Below are 21,039 nucleotides of genomic sequence, written 5' to 3'. Positions count from 1 at the left end.
GAGTTACATCAAAATTTAGCTTAATCAATTCTTCGTTAATCTATTGAGTATCCCTTTATTTATCGTCAAGAGAACAAAAAAGGGACTTTTTATTTAGTTTTGCAAACAATCGCTTCCTTTGAAATTATGTAAATCAAAAACGGGTTGGCCGATCGTTATGAAATTTTAGCAGGGTGCAGGCAGAAACGTTTTAAACACACTTATTAATTTTCAGGGTTTCAAAATTTCTCAAAAAACAGTTATTTCCAATTTTGCCAAGCAACTTTTTATTGATATTGGGTAGTCCTACAAACACAGCATTACTCTTGTTTTGAAGCTCTTTGCATCTGTTTCTAAAAAGCATCATCATTGTCAATTCGCATTGCGAAACCGATTTTATACAGATTTTTATTCAGCGGAGTAAAGCTGTACGTGGAACGTGGAAACACGTCACGCAGCGATGTCCGTTGAGTAGCGGAATCTGCCTGCGGGCGTTGTGATTCTTTTGTTCTCACGACGATAAAAAGTAGAAACCGTACTCGAAAAAAAATTGGCTATCATAGATTAACGCAGAATTGAATAAGGTAAATTTTGATGTAACTCGTTTTAATGTAGGTCTACTGGTTACTTTTTAATTGGAGACCAGACTCGAGTATGTATAATTTTTAATCCGATAGTCCCGCATGGGACCATTGCTCGCTCGTATTCATTCGAGTCCCCCACCCTGGAGCGTGCAAGAACAGCTAGAAAACCCTGATTTCAAGTAGTGGTTGTACGCCCGCAGCTAATTGTAAATCATCGTATGTTTTGTTGTTATAAACCAAGTTTATTGAATAAAATAATGTGAAAGTCTGGCATTTACATATTTGACCAAACATTTGCGTTCTTTTTCAATTCGATTTCTCTCAATTTTATGAATTTACACATACTACTCTCCAACACAACTAGAATTGTGTATTGATATTCCACAGTTGTGTTATTTGATCCAGCATATTTGTGTATGTTGACACCATTGACTAACATTATTTGCCATCAAAGTTTTAAGAAACAACTAAAGAACTTACTATTGTCCCAACATTAACCTTCATATGTAAACAATTGCATCTGCACTTACACATCACACAATGCATACTTAACCCCCACCACCGCCACACACAATGAACTACTGAAGACTTATTACTTATATTTTATACTTTTCAATTCAATGTATCATTTTATTATTGTATAATCTTTATATTATTTTTATTGTATTATCATGATCAGTGTGTTTTCTTTCTATGTTTTTATTCATTTATTGTATTTTTGACAAGGGTTGGTTGCAAGAACGGCCCACAAGGCCGAAACACGCCTGCTTAAATAAAGACCATTCTATTCTATTCTATTCTATTGAGTTCTGTGTGCCTTCATGAATTGAGTTTGTTTTGTGAGCGTTTTATTGCAATCCCTAAACGTGAATGTATTTCTCACTCTTAAGCCAGTCTCACACGGCAGTTAGGTACGTCCTCACTTCGCCATCGACTTTCAGCTTCCTTACTTAACGATCGTTTGAGAGCTTTATCTTATTCATTTCCCGACAGAATTAGAAACAGTCTCTAAATCCATCGTTAATACCATAGAACTACCAATCAGAATTGAGGAGCACACTGGCCAGCTGAAGTAGGAAGTAGAAGAAGAAGAGAGACAATAGATGTTCGACTGTTTAATCAAGGCAGCTTAAAGAAGAAAAAGATTCGACCAATACATCTATAGTATAAATGATTGGGGCGAATATTTTATTTGTTGAGTGGAGAGTCTACTAATTATTATTGTTTTAAATAAATAGTTCGTATGTGTAAATTTCCTACTGTGATACTGTTATTTTACTTTCACAACAAACACCAATACTATTTTAAAGTAAACACTGAACAACCACATAGGCTACGTATGTATGCACATACAGTACTGCTGTGTGTAACACCACAGTAAATAAATCTGCTAGTGATATATACATTATGAATTGTAATTAGTTCTTCATGGGCTTCAAAGTAAATATAAGTATTTTAGGAGCAAAGAAGTGTCAATGAATGTGGTAACTTAATGTAAACTCCACAATTTGCACCTTGAATGTTGTGAAGTTTACGTATTATTTGACTAGTTTGTAGGGGGGGGGGGGATATATTTCAAAACCGCACGAGAAGGGTTTCATTAGAATATGCAACTTCTATCGTAATATACGTGTAATGCAACTTTATGCTAGAGTGTCCGTAAAGTGGTATATCAACTTGAAATAACATATGTTATATACTCACATTCACTGCCACGGGTTACAAGTGCTGCATTTTTCAACAGTGCCAATGTTATTCTCTTGTTCTTTTAAGAGAAAATATTATTTTCCTAAATGTTCAGCAGTTATTAGCATAGAAACTTGCGAAGTGGTATATCGTGTTTGTGCAGTCGCCATTTTTAAAGATGCGATTTTATGGATCGCGTGAGACCCCTTTTGCTGCCTTCGCGAACTGAAGACGTAAAAAATCTTATGGTAGTCGGGAAGTGAGGGCCTACTTAACCACCGTATGAGACTGGCTTTAGTCAGTATGTAAAATACAATATCAAATCGTTTTTTTCTTCTTAACAGGCGAAGAACGGTGGAGTCGTGATGATAGCTTTCTACACGTACTTCGTCACCTGCAGCGAAACTGCCTCAACAAGTGACGTTATAGGTGAGTACACAGAACTTACTCTTTCGTATGTGAAAAACAGTTATCTTAAAATAACTTGTGTAGAACTTTCTTGTTTAATTTCTTTAAAAGTATTGACCTCAGTAAAGTGCATTTTGAGCAGAAATCCGTAACTTATACTTGTAGTCCAACTCAGCATTAGTGAATCTTGAAGCTTAGAGAGATTTCCTGATCGCCAAATTGATAAAATTGTTGCTTTGTTAACTAAATGAACCCGGTTAGATTCCTGGCGAGGGTACACACAGGTTTGAATGAGAGAGACTAGTGAAGCAGGATCGTTTCTGATTTGAGTATGACGTATGACTTGGCTCCATTATATATACGTGGGTTAGAAATTTAATAGTGGCAACTATTTTTTTACAAATGACACAAAAGATATACCTCTGTGAAACTTTTACAGCCCTTCGATGTAGTCAGCAGCATTGGGTACACCCGTTGCCAGCGATGTGGAAATCGTAATATTTCTGTAGCAGCTCCTGTTCTGTTGATGGTTCGAGTAGAGCGGTCTATTGCCTGAAAAATCTCTGCAATAGTTCGGAAGCGAATGCCCTTCATCTTAGGGATCAAATCATAGTCACAGCGGCTTACGTCCAGGAAGTAGAACACCTGCCAGTCCCACCAAGCTAAAAATCGATCACAGATTGCTCCACATGCGCCCGAGCATTGTCCTGCAAACTGATGGGTGGACTCAGTAGAAAGTATCGCCTCTTCTTTCGCAACGCAGATTCCTCGCACGCCTCGCGAAGACCTTGATGACACTTGTCGTGCTGTAGGGCCGCGGACACATTCAATATTTATCCAACTCCGCTGTTCCTGCATCGAAAACATTGTTGTGACTACACAACTTTAGACCGCCAACTCCGATACTCTATTTCTCTCGTCACTGAGCATGCGCCAAGTGTTGGAAGGAAGAGTCCATTTATTGGGAGGTAGGCTAGGTATCATACTAACGTGTGGTATAAGCGAGAAGCAACGGTTCCGTTTCATGGCGTATATATAGTAGTGTTGCCACTTTAAAATTTCCAACCCACGTATATATACACACACTATTGTTGTCTATGTTTGATCTGTTTGACAGACAGTCGGACAATAACTTTCTCACTGTACCAGTGCCTATTTCCCTTTGAATTTGATCTTTGTGCGTGCTATAATTTCAGAGTAATCAACAAATCTCAAATTGTTTCATTGTTGACATGAATATACAAACTTGCCAATCGAGAAACTTTTCTAGAATTATGTCCACGCTATACACATCAAATCAGAGGCGCCAATTTAAGATAAATTTTTGGGGGGTTAGGGTTGGCATAAACAATATTTTATATGTGGAAATACATATTAAATCTGTTGCTCCACGTGAATTTTGGTGGGCAGAAAGTGCCTTGTCCCCAAAGTCGGCGCCTATGCTCCAAATTGTATGCTTTTAGCTTTATGTAGTTCTGAGATATCGAAGGTTAAACTTATGTTGTTTGTTGAGATTGTTTAACTGCCATAGACAGACAATCAGATCAAGATGAAAATACAAAATTTTGCGTTTATGTATTAGTTTCTTTGTTTGTGCGTCTTGTAGGATGCAGTAAATATAACTATGTGTGCATTAGTTTGATAGTGTGTGCGTCATGTATAGGATGAATTCGGGGAGTGGCCCAAGGAGGATACCATCTGGAAACAGAAAAGTCCCGCCTTGAAATCTGTAATAACTTGGCAAAGCAATCGGACAATACCTAAGTAATGTGTTAAACATGTTCACTGGCTTCTTTCATTTACTTTTATTTAACGTAGAATGTATTTTTTCTCGCTTTTTCATAATAATAAGCACTGATTCAGTGGTGCCCATTCTCCCCAAGGCCGTGTGCGCATTCCCCCCAAAGTCGTTCATCAAAATCCCACCCAAAAGAATTGTTCATCATAACCCACCCACCCCCTCCACACACACAAATATAGTTTGGATAAACACACAGTAATTGATTTTTGTTTGAATGTCGATAATTTGTTTTCATTTTTAAAAAATATTAAATTTTCGAAATACATAAGCGTTAGACAACGATAATTGACAGTATTTTAAAATTATCCAGTCATTCGTATCACAGGAACACATACAAGCAAAACAAATCGTGCCTTAAATCATTCAATACTAAATCTGAAGTCCGCATGTTCGAAGTTCCGAGCTGACTCGGAACTACGACAAATAAAACAACAAACATTGTTTACCACGAGATGCCAACAATCGACAGTCTCTTAACATTCGAAACCTTTCATTGCACTTGAAATTATAAGACTACATGAAGAAGAAACACGGCGAGTCAATCAAACGAAACGATCCCTTTTTTTGTGTTAAGGTATCTAGAATTGGTATCTAAACTACAAAATGTTGTCCCCCAAAATGTTCCCATGATGCTGGCGTGTCATGAATCCCCCCTGTGGGCATCCCTGCACTGATTCAGTGTTCTTTATAATTAGGAAGTCGAAATAATGAATGAATTTAAATATCGTCCATTTTGATAACTGCTAACTAGTAATATATGTATATATATTATATTTTATATTACTCTTGACAGTTAAGCAACATTTTTAGTACAGTTTCTGTGCAATGAAATATGAAACTTAAAACTGTTCATTGGACATAACTAACCCTTAGAATACTTTCCAAGATTTGTAGCTAAAAGCGAACAATTTTGTGTCGCGGGTGGGGCAGACGAAATATAAAAATAAAAGGATGTAAATATAATTTTATTTACGCTTTTGTTTCGTTATGTCCGTCATGTAAGATGTAAACATAATTTCAATTGCGCCATTGTTTCGTTATGTGTGTCAGTTAGGACGTAAATATAATTTTATTTACGCCTTTGTTTCGTTATGTGTGTTATGTAAGATGTAAATATAATATCATTTTCGTCTTTGTCTCGTTATGTGCGTCATGTAGGATGTATATATAATTTTATTTACGCCTTTGTTTTGTTATGTGTGTCATTTAAGATGTAAATATAATTTTATTTATGCTTTTGTTTCGTTATGTGTGTCATTTAAGATGTAAATATAATTTTATTTATGCTTTTGTTTCGTTATGTGCGTTATCTATGATGTAAATATAATTTTATTTACGCCTTTGTTTCGTTGTGTGTGTCATTTAAGATGTAAATATAATTTTATTTATGCTTTTGTTTCGTTATGTGCGTTATCTAGGATGTAAATATAATTTTATTTACGCCTTTGTTTCGTTGTGTGTGTCATTTAAGATGTAAATATAATTTTATTTATGCTTTTGTTTCGTTATGTGCGTTATCTAGGATGTAAATATAATTTTATTTACGCCTTTGTTTCGTTGTGTGTGTCATTTAAGATGTAAATATAATTTTATTTATACGTCTTTGTTTCTTTATGTGCGTCATGTAAGATGTAGTAAATATAATCGCACAAAGTTTTATGAATGGCAATGCGAGGCATTTGAACCAATACAGGAGATGTTTTCGGGTATTTGGAAGGGCTTTAATTGCCTTTTCGGATTCGTTCGCCATATCTTGACCATTGGCGCGTATTCAGAGAACCTTCTCATTAGAGGAATAGTTTTTCCTATTGAACGGTTGGCAGGAGACCCGCGGCGATGCGGTTTGCGTATTCATCTCCTTGTTCCGGGCAAAAACATCTCTTTGCTTCACCCGGAGGCTGCATCGACGAGGATTTATCGGCGTCCTCGATGCCCGGAGACCTTGATCGGTCATGCCGAAACGCCGGGTGTACAGACATCAAAACGGGGCGAAAGTCTCCTCGGATTGCGGTCGTCGGACAAGGAGCCAGAGCCGACTTTTTCCGGGAGGGGAAACAGAGGAACGGCTGAACTTGGAGCAAAAACCATCTCGCGCTCTGTCGCGTCCGCGTCTCGCACCGTACACGCGGGAATTTCTGAAATGCGGACAATGTTCGCGTTCATAGAGGGCGCAGGCATGCAATGGCTATCCACCCTGGTAATGCAATGTCGTTTTGCTCTTCCGAGAGCAGAAACGCAGCCGCAGCATCGGGGATAGGGCGAGAGAGTGGGGAAACAGAGAGAGAGAGAAATAATTCATTTCACTATTGCATAACAGAATGAATCGAACACTAACATTATATCTAGGCCTGAGCCGATACCACTTTGAACCGATACCCACGCCGATACTTTTACCGATACCAATACTTGAAAATTGCAATATTTAAAATTTGCTCAAAATATTGATCAATATTGATTTGATTTGTTTTATTTTACTTCGCTTTTTGTGCCACTGTTGGCTAATTTGCAAAGATGGAGATGAGTAGGGAGCGGAAGTTGATCAAATGTCATCATTTTTCTGACATCTCGGACACGATGCCCATTAGATACACACAAAATTACACTTCGTCCAGAACCCAAAAACGGTAACTTTAAAGTGTATTTTTTTGTATTTTTTTTTGCCAATTTTCAGGTTTTAGGTCATTTTCTCCGATTTTCGGCATCTTTCAGTCATTTTTCGCAATATTCGGTGTATTATTTCGTCATATTTTGTCACTTCTTTCATTTTGGTAATATTCTTGATTCAGCGTATACGACTTTTTCATTAAATTGTTTTAAAATTATTCGGTTGTTTCTATTGGAAATCCTCGTTGCATATTTTAATTGAATGTGCATTTGGTATCATTTCGTGCCTTTTTTTAGAAAAGCAAAATTACATTTTGTTTCATTTCCTCTTCATTTCAATTTTTAACCTGAAACTCAAATTTAATGGTCATTTTTTTGCATTTTTACGTCATTTTTTTCCATTTTTTAGGACATTCTGTAGGTCATATACCTATATCTTTTAGGTCATGAACTTCCACTCCCTACAAATGAGTGATGATATGATTAGTGTTGCCCACGAGACGAGACTTTGGCCTGTCTCGTCTCGTGGAGTCTCGTGGAAATGCTGTCTCGTCTCGAAAATATTCGTTTGTCTTATGACACATGGTCAATCTCGTCTCGTCTCGAATTTTTAAAAGCCTGTCCAGTCTCATCCCGTGGGCAACACTAGATATGATGAATGGACGCTCACAAACATCCATGCCCAAGCCGGGATTCGAACCCCTGGCGTCGTAGCGTGATGTGCTAACCACTCCGCCACGGGCTTTCTTTTCTTTTTACTTTTTTTTATTGAAAGTAGCTATTACTTACACAAATTTTACATTTGGGCGTGAGTTTCAAAGGATCGATCACATATAGGAAATTTGCATTCAAGGCTTAACAGGTTATCTGATCATTTTGATAATATTTTTCACTGGCATAGAATTTAAATGACAGTTCTTGTACATGAAGTTGGTTGCCAAGCACATAATAAACATAATGTCCTATGAGAAATTGCACTGCACGTGTTCTTGTGAGAGGAAAAGGAAAATACTGAAACTCTGGAGCTAATATATGGTTCACCGTGAAGTCGTTCGGGGTGCGGCGGCATATGATTCCAAGTAACTTCTTAAGGTGTTTCTAATGTTCCACGACTGTCGCACAAGTCGTCAGTCGATGCACTAGGGTGTCGCCCTGTGCACATTTGGTACAATGGGAGTTGTCTGCCATAAGGTATCTCTGCAATCGTACTCTAGTGACGATAGCATCGTGTACAGTTAAGTACCATATGGAGCGTACTCGATTGGAGAGGACGCTATGTTTCTCCACACGATGTTCCAGCGCACCCCTAATGAATAACGTTGAGTCATTTACTGTTGATTATGTTATTTGAAGTCATACATGCTGCTGCTGTGAAGAGATAGATGTTGCTTGGTGATGCTGTATTTTCTGCAGTCTTGAACAATTTTAGTCCCATTTTATTTCTCTTTTTTGTTTTTGTATCTCTTAACATTGACAATATTATTTCCGTTTCCGCGTTAGAATGTTGCAATGTTAGCAGTATTTTCGAGAGAGTGGAAATGTTTTCAAAAAAGAACTTGCCTTCAAAGTTCCAACATGTTCCAAAATTCTGATGGAGATTTGTTAGTTAGTTCATTTTTCTCCTCCTCGCTAAAGTATCCAGATGAACTAATCCATTCATTCCAAACCGAGAACGAAGAAAGTGCAACTGACTGGCGAGTAAGCTTTGCACCTTTGCACAATAAAATGTTATTTTCCAAGATTGAAAAAAGTCCCTACGTTTTCCCTCATTTGGCAAATCTGTCCCTACGCGGGCGAAATATAGTGAAAAGTCCCTACGCGTAGAGACATGTCCCTACGGTTGGCATCATTGCCGACAGGTGTCGCATTCGCGCCCTCTCGCGGCTGTCAACTCCCCCGATAAGCTGCCGGTGCTCTCGCGACAACTGAGGATAAAGTAGCGATGTCTAATCTAAGATTAGATGTCAGAAATAAGGTGCCAGAAATATTTGTATTTGGGAGGACACATTTTCCAGCATCCTTGCGACGTGCTTATTTCAATTGTAATTGTAACTGTAATTGTGAAAAGTGGAAACATTACAAAACAAGCGGTTTCTGTTACGGACTTCCTGTAACGCAATTTGGCGGGACCTGTTGCATGAAGGGGCCGCTAAGCGCCGACACGTTCGCGGTAAACGACTGAAATAACCTCCCTGTACTTTATCTTAATAAGTTTCATTGAAAATCGATTTGTGCCAGCAATGTTCCTCCCCGATGGGGCAGTGGTAGCGTCACCACTTTGTAATCATAGGATTCAGGGTTCGATACCCGGTGGAGGCACATTGTGGTTCGGAACCCACTTTAATCTGTAGGTCCAGTGCCGATTAGCCTTACTGTGCATAAAATGGACTCAAAACAACAATTCAATCAATATTTCAATGTTATTTTTCGTGTGATCATGAATTGGATTTATTGTTTGACTGTATTGAAATTTTACTGTTGGGTTAATCGGGGCAAAGAAGAATGGATGACAAAATCACTGGCAAGGCGAAATTCAAGAAGAAAAGAAACACTGAAGATTGTGTACTCTTTGCAGCCCTAGCCCTCCATACTGGTCTCAAACTTAGGCAACATAGAAGCCGACATTGTCTACTTAACTCCGTCGTGGCAACAACACATTTGCATGTATGGGGAAAGTTTCATGAATGCTGAAACTATTAATCTATTATATAATATTTTCAATATATTATTATAATATATTAAAGATTATTAACCCTCCAGCGGGCTTTGTTACCTCAGCCATTCCTCATTTAATAAGATGCTTGTTTTTACAATTATAATTGACCCTTTTTATTTATATATGTTCTTACATCCTATATCTGTGTCTATACAATTCTTATTTTTAATTTACTTTTTTATTTCTTTTCACTCATACACTCATTTGTTGTTCTGATATAATATTTATGTATCATTGAGTTTAAACATATTTATGTTATTTATTTATTTCCGCTTGTAAAATAATAAGGTTTTTGTGTTCTTTATTTGGGTCTTTGAGTTTAGAAATATTAAGAAATGTTTATTTCTTTATTTCGTTGCATTCATAAAATAAGTTGTTGTTCTTACATAATATATTTCTATCTTTAAGTTGAAATTTGTTTATTACATTTATTTATTTTCTCTTATACAACAATAAGGTTCTTACAAGTTTTGTTTGCGTCTTTGAGTTTACAAATGTTAATTTTAATTTCCTTTCACTCATACAATAAGAAATTGTTGTTTATCCGACAAATGGCATGATGGGCAGATAGGAATCTATATATCTATCTCTTATATAAAGAAGGATGTGTTTATATATATATATATATGTTTGTTTGTTCCGCCATAACTCTCGAACGCCTGGAACGATTTCAATGAAACTTGGTACACATATCACTTATAATCTGGAAAGAAATACTGTGGGATAAGACACCCCTGGTACCTCTAAGGTGAGAGTGGAAAGGGGGTGATATATCAAAATAATCGAAAACGACCGATATTAGTGTGGAATTCATAGTTTTCGGGGTCGCTAAGATGAATAGTGACACTCCCAATGCCGTACAACTCCAAGATCATTTTACACTATAGGCTAGTTAGAATTCATAATTTTCTTGTCTAATAGAAGAGATTGGGATAAATATATACCCGGGCAACGACGGGCAATCAGCTTGTTAAAAATACAAATAAAACTTCATTGCTATAAAAGTGATGGGTGATATAAATAATAATTGATACAAAATCAACCAAAAAATTAATAATAAGAATTAAAAATTTACTTACATGAGCATTCGCACGGGGAAGTTCAGTTACCCCAAGAATGCGAACAAAAGAACACCGTTCCGGTCCATTTCAAACCCTGTATGAAGATAAAGCTACTTTCTACACATTACAACATGCTCTGAAGGCATATCTGAGGGGACACATTCACAATCTCGGCCATTTGTGAAAGTGATGTTGTCAGCACCACACTCCAGTCGCCTTTAAAAACCGGATACCATTTGATTAGAGGCTGGGTGAACACCAGAGCCGATCCGTTCAGGAACATTACTGAAGATGTAGCTCTCTCAGATTGTGCCAGTTCAAAGTGATCGGTGCAATTTTATCACTTAAAGCATAGAACTTAGCTCCCCTTTACACTACCGGTACTTGTAACTTCTTTCTAACTCTCTAGCTTTCTTAAACCCGAAGGTTCATGCATGCAGCAACACAGGCCATCCATCTGTCCCTATCTTGAGCAAGATCTATATACTCTTTTCCATACCTGCCGATTTCCTTTCAGAAATTGAAACTCAAATATAGAACTTCAATTCCAATTATTATATACAGGGTGTATCATAATAGAGTAAACAACTTAAAGAATTTATTTCGACTAAACTATATGGAATACAACAATGATATTTGTTGTGTATCAATCAGTAACTCTTCAAGTTTCTATGAATCTCTACAAATGGCTACAAATGGTTAAATGTGGCTTCCATACTCATATCGAAATTCTAGTTCTTGTAACAGTTTTTCCCAAGAACTTTTCATTCACCAAAGCAAGGGTGTTTCTTATTCTCTCCTTTAGCTGTTTCACATTCTGCGGCATACGTGGCACATACCTAGGTAGACTTCGTCTTTCACATAGCCCCCACATGAAGAAGTATAGGGGTGTAAGGTTAAGGAACATTAAGATACAGTCTGCTTTTTTTTCACCTGTGAAAGTCGCCATTTTCTTTTAACACTACACCAGCGCCACAATGACCGTGTTTACAAAAGTCTTGCGCATGTAAACATAACTTGAAGATTTTCTCATTGTTATACAACAAACCTCATTGTTGCATTTCAGATAGTTTTTTTTTAATAATAAACCTGATGTTGTTTACTACATTATGATACACGCTGTACATTTAGAAGTTTTGAATTGATTACATTTTGGTTATGATTTGCTTTTGTTTCTCTAAAATATTCCTGAAAGCAGTGAAAACAGAAATGTTATAATTTGAGATCCATAATTTAATAAAATATCAGAAAACCCAAGCGAGATAACATTAACAATATGAGAAGTGCATTAAAAAAAAATTCACTAATGTATTTCTTTATTTTCACAGCGCATATCAAACACATACGAGATGTTGCGGGTGTCGACCATGTTGGAATCGGGGCTGGATTCGACGGAATAAATTTGTAAGTTGCATTTATGTTAATTGCAGTAATCTTAATATTTGTATTTTTTCTACTTTTGAACATTGGCTATATCCTTACTTGTCACGCAATGTCTCATGACACTTGCTCTACGTTGGTTTGGTAGTGTGCCATAAGAAAACCGAGGAAATTGAAATGGAATTCAATATGAAAGGAAGGGTATTTTTGATAAATGTGTGTTCTTACAATTATAATTGAAGTACCAATTTCTATTCTTTTAATTGCTTCTTTATTTCATTTGGTTTGTTTTACTTCGCTTTTCTGCTATACTCTGTCCCATCTAACTGTAGAGCAGGCAAACGAAATCAAGTCGGTGCGCAAGTAGTGACGGGAGACGGCTCCACCAATGAACACGCGAGAGGAACGGAATTGCGTGGAGTGGGAGAAAGCGAGTGCCTTCTCAGCAGCGTGTACTCCATCGCTCTGGCCACTCAATTTCCCTCGCTTCTCTGACGCTATGCGCCGCCTTGCTCCACAGTTAGCTTGGACAGAGTATACTTTTGGCTAATTGCGAAGATGGGGATGAGTAGTGATGCGCTGAAATTGATAAATGGACAGTCACAAACACCAATGTCCAGGCCGGGATTCGATCCCGGGAACCTCTGGCCTCGTAGCGCGCTGTGCTAACCACCCCTCCACGGAGGCCGGCTCTTATTGTATTTTTGTATTTTTCTTTAAAATGTCAATTTTTTTCCCAATTCATGTAGATATTTTTGTATTTTCCTATTTGCGCAGTTTTTTTGTGGGCTTCAAAAGGAGTTATTAAATTGTGGAACGGATGGAGATAAAATATAAAGACAGAAAATAATACAGACAGATCTATTTCCAGCACCAGCGGGCAGGAGATGAAGACATTTTTTGAGAAGTTGTGTTGTGTAGAAAGAATTGAAGATCCAATAAGATTTTTCAAGTAACGGTGACTAGATCACATAATTAATCAATTAGTATCTCTTTCCAACAGTTTGACAAATATAAATGAAAATATTTATCATAAAAATACATCCTGCACTTTTGTCCCTTTGCCCACAGAATAACTTCAAGAACAGGCCCCAAAGCTTGGAATGGGGGACGTACAGGACTTGCCACCTAAACTGTTTGACAATAACTGTAAAAGTGGCAGTTTCCCTGCTCTAACTTCGGTGACAGCTGACAGGTGTTCTTCTAAACTGAAGTCAAGGAAAGCATTTATTAGGAATAAAGTGATAGAATGAAGATTAAGTCTTTTATCTTCGTAGAGTTTCGAGTATGAAATCTGCTGTAGGCTACTCTTGACCTAGATAAGGTGATAGGAAAATGTATGTCAAGTAAAGAATTATGCACTGGGAATGTTTGAAATAGCTGCACTTGCGGCAAACGTGGGTCGTAGGTTAGCATCAATATAATGAGACATGATTCGGTTTTCGTCTAACAGGAATTGGTGAGGTGAGGGAAAAAATTTAAGTTTGTTGAAACATTTCAGTGACTTCTCCTTTAAGGTTCTCAAACGTGCAGTGGTCGCATGGACCACGACAGTGATCCACTCATATATTTTGACTTGCTGCTGCAGGTTGGCAACACTCTTGACCTTGGCTCCCAGTCTACCTTCCTGGAACAGCCCAGGCACACTGTTCTTTCAGCCGTTATTGGTAATTTGTCCATTGTTAACTTGTTATTACAGCTCATATTTCAGTGGAGCACAATAGTGATCCATGCGACCATTGGCGAGAGTATTTTCGGATACGTAATATTTCTTTACATACAGGGTGTATCATAAATAATGGCGCAAACGGACACAGTTGAAAATACATGATAATAGAAGCAAAAAAGTCTCAGTAAACATGGGTCTGCAAACGAACCGTTTTGGAGATAATTGCGAATGTGTGGTTACAAGCCGCCACTGACTTCATTGTTTGTAAACGTCGTCCTAGTTGGTAAAATGCTAATAATGTGTGCGAATGTGTGGTTAGAAGCCGTCACTGATTGCATTTTGTAACCATCAGCTGCTTTACTCTTTGTGCGTTCCGAGGTTTGCTCTCTGTTGACAAAACTAAACATTTCCGAAGAGTGGCGTTGTAATCAAACAGGATGGATACAATCAGTACAAAGAATTGTACATGCTAGTGACCAATTCCGAAATGAACCGGAGGTGTTCGAAAGAATTATAAACTCAATGCGGAATCGCGTACAGTATTGTAACCAGCCAGATGCGAGGACGACACTTTGAACATCTCCTTTAACAGGTACCATTGATTGAGTTGGTGTTTTAAGTCCACTTTATGCACAGTAAGGCTAATCGGGACTGGACCTACAGTTTAAAGTGGGATCCGAACCACTTGTGTCTCCACAGGGTATCGAACCCGGGACCCCTTGATTACAAGGCGACGACGCTACCACTGCGTTAACAGGTACCAGTGTACAGTAATTGTAACAAGTAACATACTAACGTTTGTTGAAGCAAGTAGAATGAATGTTCAGTTGAGATCTCCAATGACTTTTCTTACTGTATTATTAGCATTTTACCAACTCGGACGACGTTTACAAACAATGAAGTCAGTTGGGGCTTGTAACCACACATTCCCAATTATCTCGAAAACGGCTCGTTTGCAGATCCATGTTTACTGACACTTTTTTGCTTCTATTATCGTGTACTTTCAACTGTGTCAGTTTGCGCCATTACTTATGATACACCCTGTATAAGTATGTGTTTATAAAAAAAGCTGTTATAAATATAAGCAGTGGGTGTATCCAGACCATGAAAAACGTTTTTGTGAATTTTGGGGGAAACAAAATAAGAAAAGTAAGATTCTAAGATATGTATTTTAGTATAGTTTCATCACATTCTATTGTAATGCACTTGATTTAGAATTTCCTTCCTCCTGTAATGTGTTGAGTGAAATAACTTGTAATTTTTCGTTAAGTGAACCACAATACTTAAACAAATGCTTTCTCGTTATAAAACCAGAGAAATTTTGCCCAATAAAGTAAACACACGATAATATTCTATGGATCATAATAGTGATCCGCGCACATAAAGTGCACTTAGTAACAAACGTAAGTGTAAATTAATTAGTACTGAACGAATGCTTTATATTCCAGCACTCCTAACGGGTTGGAGGACGTATCCAGATATCCACACTTATTGGTTGAACTCCTGGCGCACGATGATTGGTCGGAGGAAGACGTAAAGAAGCTTGCTGGTAAAAATCTTCTTCGAGTCTTTAAGGCTGTGGAAAAGGTAATTACTACAGGGTATATTTCTTGTTTGTAGAAGAATTGAAATATTATAAGTTTTTTCTCAAAATCTGGAAAGAGATGATTGCCAGTCTCTTTCAAGAGGGGGAGGGGTTAAAACTTCACACCCAGGGAATTTCTGCAATGTAAAGTACACTTTTAAAAAGTGTGTCACATTGCGTTCTAGAATAGTATACGAGGTGCGATCAATAAGTTCATAGCGTGAAGCTTAAGGGTTTATTATTATTTCTTTTTAATAAAGTTCTCTTCAACTTCTTCACTTTTTAATGAACATTCTAGATTTTTCATACAGTCTATTCAAAAAAGTTTCATAAAATGTTCCGCAGCATCGACAAAATGGAAAATTCAAGCCTATTGAAAAATAATAGATGGAACTACATAATCAAATGAACACAGGAATGTTTCGAGCAGTTAGAAATTTGTGAATAAGAACTTTGGTTAATATGATATTCTGTACAATTTGATAGTTGACAATATTAATTTATTCCAATAAAGATTTGGATAGGTTAATTGTCTATTAAGGTATGTACAATACCTTGTACATATACTAATAGCCTATTATAATATAAATTAATAAAAAAATATTAAAATGTAAAGCTACATTAAATATAATGGTCTAATAACTTTCTTGGCTAAACATTAACAATAGAAGAAAATACTTAACACTCACCTTGATGCACAAAATACTTAACAATGGCCCCCCAAAACATTTATTCGATAAGTTCTGCTCTCGTAGAACTTCGGTCGAACATAATATCCGCAAGAAACACAATCTAAGAATCCCCAAACATAAACCGCCACCTATAACAAGTCCTTCATTGTTACAGGGCCGCGGTGTCTCAGTCGGTAACGCGTCTGACTAACAAGGTCCCGGGTTCGATCCCTGACCGGTTCAAATCCGGAAACTTTTCTAGCGTCGAATGACATGGGTACCTGGGGGGGGGAGTTAAAGGTGGTCAGGGGCGTGGTGCTGATCAAATCACCCCCACTCACGAACGGATCAAGAAAGTGTGGGGCGTTACCCCCGCACCCCCTATACGCCTTCATGGCGTGGTGCTAAGCACAGGGGAACACTTTACCTTTTTTTTTCATTATTACAGGGATAAGGGAACGGAACAAACTGCCTGAATTAAACAAGGAAATTCCTTCGACACTACCGGGTTCGTCTTCCTGATAGAGGAGTGCAACCCGGTAGTAACGAAGGAGACAAAAACTGCAAGAATGACACTTAAGTGTCGTTTGTAATTGTAAATAAGGGGTGTAAGGGGTGCTCCTTCCACGTAGTGCACCCAATTGTCAACCTCGCTTCCACGTTAGTACACCCTGGACTGCAGACTAACGAGGCTCTGGCGACTGGCTCCATGGCCAGTATAATTTTGTTTGTGTTGTCCTGTGTTTTGTCCTTATTTGTGCTGAGTGCTCCTTTACAGCCTCAGCTTTTAAAGAAAGTCAGAATATTTTAATATTTTATGATTTTAGTTCTGCAACGTTAGAGTTGTTATGTGTAACGATAAGGGGCTGGACCCCGTATAATGTGACGGGTGCAAAATAGCCTTAGTGCTGACGCACCCAAAATTTTAAATTCAAAATTCAAAAAATTCAAAAAAATTGTAAATAAAAGACCCAGCCTTTGGGGAAACGAACTGTCTTATTCCAGACACATTACGAGGCACGTGCGGTGTCGTTCGGACTCACGTTCAACAACCCGTCAGCCAGCGGCAGTTTGGTCCAGATAAGTAGTACGAGAGAGTGCTCACCCAATTTACCTCATACTTCCGACGGCGCCATTCAGTGTCCAAATCGCTGTACCTTTGAGCTACATTCCTAGGTGACCCGCGATCCCAGTTCGCATCTATTGGTCACACAACAATATATATAGATACGTATATATATCGTACAGATTCATATGATATTTATCGTATTCACAAAAATAATATATACTTCCTCCACATCTGCGTAGCTCACGCTTCACCTGTTAAGATGTCAAACAACTTATGCTTTCTGGACAGTAACGGTTTAAATAAGTGTAATTTCAATTTCCCTATAAAGGTAAGGTAGGGCTATTTTCATGTCCAAAGTATAAGATACGGTGTTATTGAAACAAATAGCATGAATTTCCCCGCCCATGATTACGTAACTACTAACGTTCCAGTTGACATACCTGGGTACAAGCTGTACTATGTTTCCTATAAGATAAATTTCCCAAATAAGAGACATTTATTGTTAACTGCCTATAAATGACGGTGGAAATGGATATTTTTTAATTGTGAATGGGTAGCTTACACATAACATCCTGTCTGTTTTCATAATTTACTACTTATTTTTTTAAAAAAAAATGGAAAAGATGCTTTTTTGGAAAGGGGTTCTAAATAAGAGAGATACGTGCATTTCTTACATTTATTTGTAAACATTGAGAAAAACGTTATCATTACTTAGCTGAAAATTGTAAAGTAAAATCATATACATTTTAATAAATTTAGGAGCATTTATAAATTGATGGCCTAACTCCTACCAGCAGCACATTCTTGTTTGTTTGACATTTTTCAGATGAAATTAAAGTTGTTGTTTTTTTGTAATATTGTAATGTTGACTACAGACTGCCATAGCCGCTGAATGCGCCATTCTCCTCTTGCTTTGTAAGAGCTGTCGATCAATCAATCGCCGAGGAGATAGCAACTACGATAACAACTTTTTCTATTCCTGGGCGAAGTAGCCGAAGACACCAGCAAAGATATAGCTCGTCGAACCAAGTTAACACCCAGCGCAACCCGCCTTTATGGCAAGGACCGCTGTTGCCGCGTTTACCCAAGAAGAAACCTGCAGTCAAACAGCAGATTAGGCTTACCGCTTCCCCCCTGTGTGGTCAACAAGCGGCATCCTTAGAATCCCTTCTCTCCGAAGCTATCAGCAGGAAAATAGGATTTGTGTCAGAATAACCGTTCTGAGCTGTGAATGTTGGCCGGGAGTTAGCCTGGCCCGGATATAGATGTATTTCCCGAATAAGTACTTAATCTCTCCTACGTTTTAATTTCATCATTCTGGGCCTCCCCGATGGCGCATTGGTAGCGTCGTTGCCTTGTAATCAAGGCGTCCCGGGTTCGATACCCGGTGGAGGCACATAGTGGTTCGGATCCCACTTTAAATTGTAGGTCCAGTCCCGATTAGCCTTACTGTGCATTAAGTGGACTTAAAACACCAAATCAATCCAATATTTCATCATTCTGAATTGAGGATCTCTTGGATTAGTTGAAACAAAGCTTGTCTCCTTGCGCACTCCGAGGTTTCTTTGTTTAAAGCTGAACATTGACGAAAGGGGACGTTGGAAACAGACCATACGTCCTGTACAGGATGTAAGACATAACAGACACGTCACTTGTAAAGTAAAAAATCTTAGGATGTGTACAAACAATGAAGTCAGTGGTGGATCGTAACCACACATTTGCAATTATCTCGCAAGCGGTTCGTTGACGACCCCACCTTTACTGAGACTTTTTGGATTATACTATCGTGTAATTTGTACCGTTTCAGTTTGTGGTATCTCTTATGATACCAACTGTATAACGTCTAACCATGGGCGTCGCCACAATGTTTTACGGGGGGGGGGGGGGGTCGAGCAAATGATAAAAGTTGAATTGTAGAAAGATAATAAGTATTTTTACCACGGTTATAAATGTTATTATACAATATTAAATATTATAAACTAACAAAAATAAATTTTATTCGAAATAATAATAATAATTATTATTATATAAATGGTGGAACTCGATCCACCAAACGAGTGAATACCAACACAACTATTTTCAATTATTTCTTTTGCATTTTATTTATGCAGTTAGTATCTGAAATGCATTTTGATATTAACCTTTGCACGTCTCGTTCAAGAAAAGGCTTTAACTGTTAGGGTGATTTTTTTTCATAAAGTTTGTTGTGTGACCTCTCACCTACAACTGTAATTATTAGAATTTTGAAAACTTTGGAACCATTTGTTCTTTGGATGAAATGGTAGAATATAACCTTTTTCCGGTATTTTTCACTCAATATTTTCGATCCAATGCATTTTTACTTTCATTATTCTGTTCGAATACTAACTAAATTAACTTTATTTCTGTTCTTAACAATAAGAGTAACAAACTTTTCGCTTTATTTTATCTTTAAATGAACGATGTCAATTTCCAGGGGGGTTACCGACCCATTCGAACCCCCCTGCCGACGCCCATGCGTCTAACATCTATCCTAGAAAGTAACGAAAGTGAGTCATTATCATTACGTGTTAGGTTCGTCGTGCTGACCACACGTCACCCCGTAACTGGTTGGATTGATCTCTCACCTCGGCAGGTGGGAGTGAGCCCGGCAGTCGGTATGTTGTGCCACTGTTTATTTGTATATTATACAAGTAACTATGAATGTGATGTATGCATAATTATTGTATACAAAGGTCTTAGAAATTGAAATTCACCTTCACTACATTTAGTTTATGGGCATGTAACAACTTTTTTATGAACGGAGACACAATCTTTGAACTGATGGTATTTTAACTATGGTCGATTCTTATCTAATTTCTCAATACATTGAGTGAAATTAAAATGTATCGAAAAACCAGTTTCTATATGTGGTTAGGGATTTTGATGCTGTTTTATTTACCAAAGATGATGTAAGGTGAGATTGGCTATACACACTCTTCTCTACCTTTTTTTTCAGGAACTTTCTAATCAGAATGGTAATTCCATTCAACTTGATTCCTAAATGTCCTCTACTATAAACCCAAGAAGTTGGCTGCTCCAAGAGGATGAGATATTGGGCTCGAAAGGGTTCAAATTAGCATTCACTTTAACGTGAGAACACTGTCTAATGATTTATTTTACTCTGTTTACTGAGGTTTTTTAATTTTTTTCCCCACCGAAAGTACCCTTAGGGGCATTGGTGCATGTGCATTACAAAATACAATACGTTGACATCGCATATAATATCAATTGAGCACTATGTTTTTATAATAGTATAACAATTGTACAGAGTGGTGCAACGAAAAGGTAACTGAAATTTTACTTTGTGTTTATTTTGTGCTATATGAATTTATACACTCTACTATTGAAGCTATAACTCTCTACCGTACAATTACATGTTCTACATGTCCTCCTTCCTTTTGAATAACATATTCCATGCGCTCGGTTATTCTGGAAACCATTCCAGAACACTGTTCGGGCGTTATGTCAGAGGAAACTGATTCAATGTTTGTGCGAAGCTCGTGTTGTCGTTTGTTCTTATGCTTCGTGGTCGTCCAGATCGTCCTGGATTATGATTATTCACTGAATCAGTTATTCTGAATATTTCCACCCACTGCAATATGGTTTTCTTTGGTGGTGCTCGTAAATGAAAATGTTCCTCAAAACCATTTCATACATTAGCCAAAGATGGACCATTCATACGTTCTGTACCATAACTTCGGAAATAATGTTCCACGTTCCAAACTATATTGTGACATGATTAGACAACAATCTGTGAACAAAGAAGAAGCAGACAAATGAATTGGATGTTTCAGAATTTCGGTTA

At 37.6% G+C, this 21,039-nt stretch overlaps 1 protein-coding gene across 2 annotated transcripts in view; it reads left to right on the top strand.

Moving 5' to 3' along the window:
- The window catches only part of LOC145980354 (dipeptidase 1-like), a 150,317-nt gene that overhangs the window by 116,730 nt on the left and 12,548 nt on the right, over nt 1-21,039 (top strand). Inside the window, exons 8-11 of one of the 2 annotated variants that reach the window (XM_083113407.1) lie at nt 2,594-2,678; nt 12,168-12,243; nt 15,337-15,475; nt 20,191-20,273. In XM_083113407.1, coding sequence (XP_082969533.1) covers nt 2,594-2,678; nt 12,168-12,243; nt 15,337-15,475; nt 20,191-20,235 — 345 coding nt within the window. In that variant the 3' untranslated portion in view covers nt 20,236-20,273. Of the gene's footprint in view, nt 1-2,593; nt 2,679-12,167; nt 12,244-15,336; nt 15,476-20,190; nt 20,274-21,039 lie in introns of those variants that run through there. The other variant, XM_083113406.1, reaches the window with a different exon arrangement.

Source organism: Lepisma saccharinum, chromosome 27, assembly GCF_977018435.1.
Source record: "Lepisma saccharinum chromosome 27, izLepSacc3.1, whole genome shotgun sequence".
In the NCBI taxonomy this organism is placed as follows: Eukaryota; Metazoa; Arthropoda; class Insecta; order Zygentoma; family Lepismatidae; genus Lepisma; species Lepisma saccharinum.
Note: the sequence above shows the minus strand (reverse complement) of the source record. Positions and strands in the feature narration are given on the sequence as shown.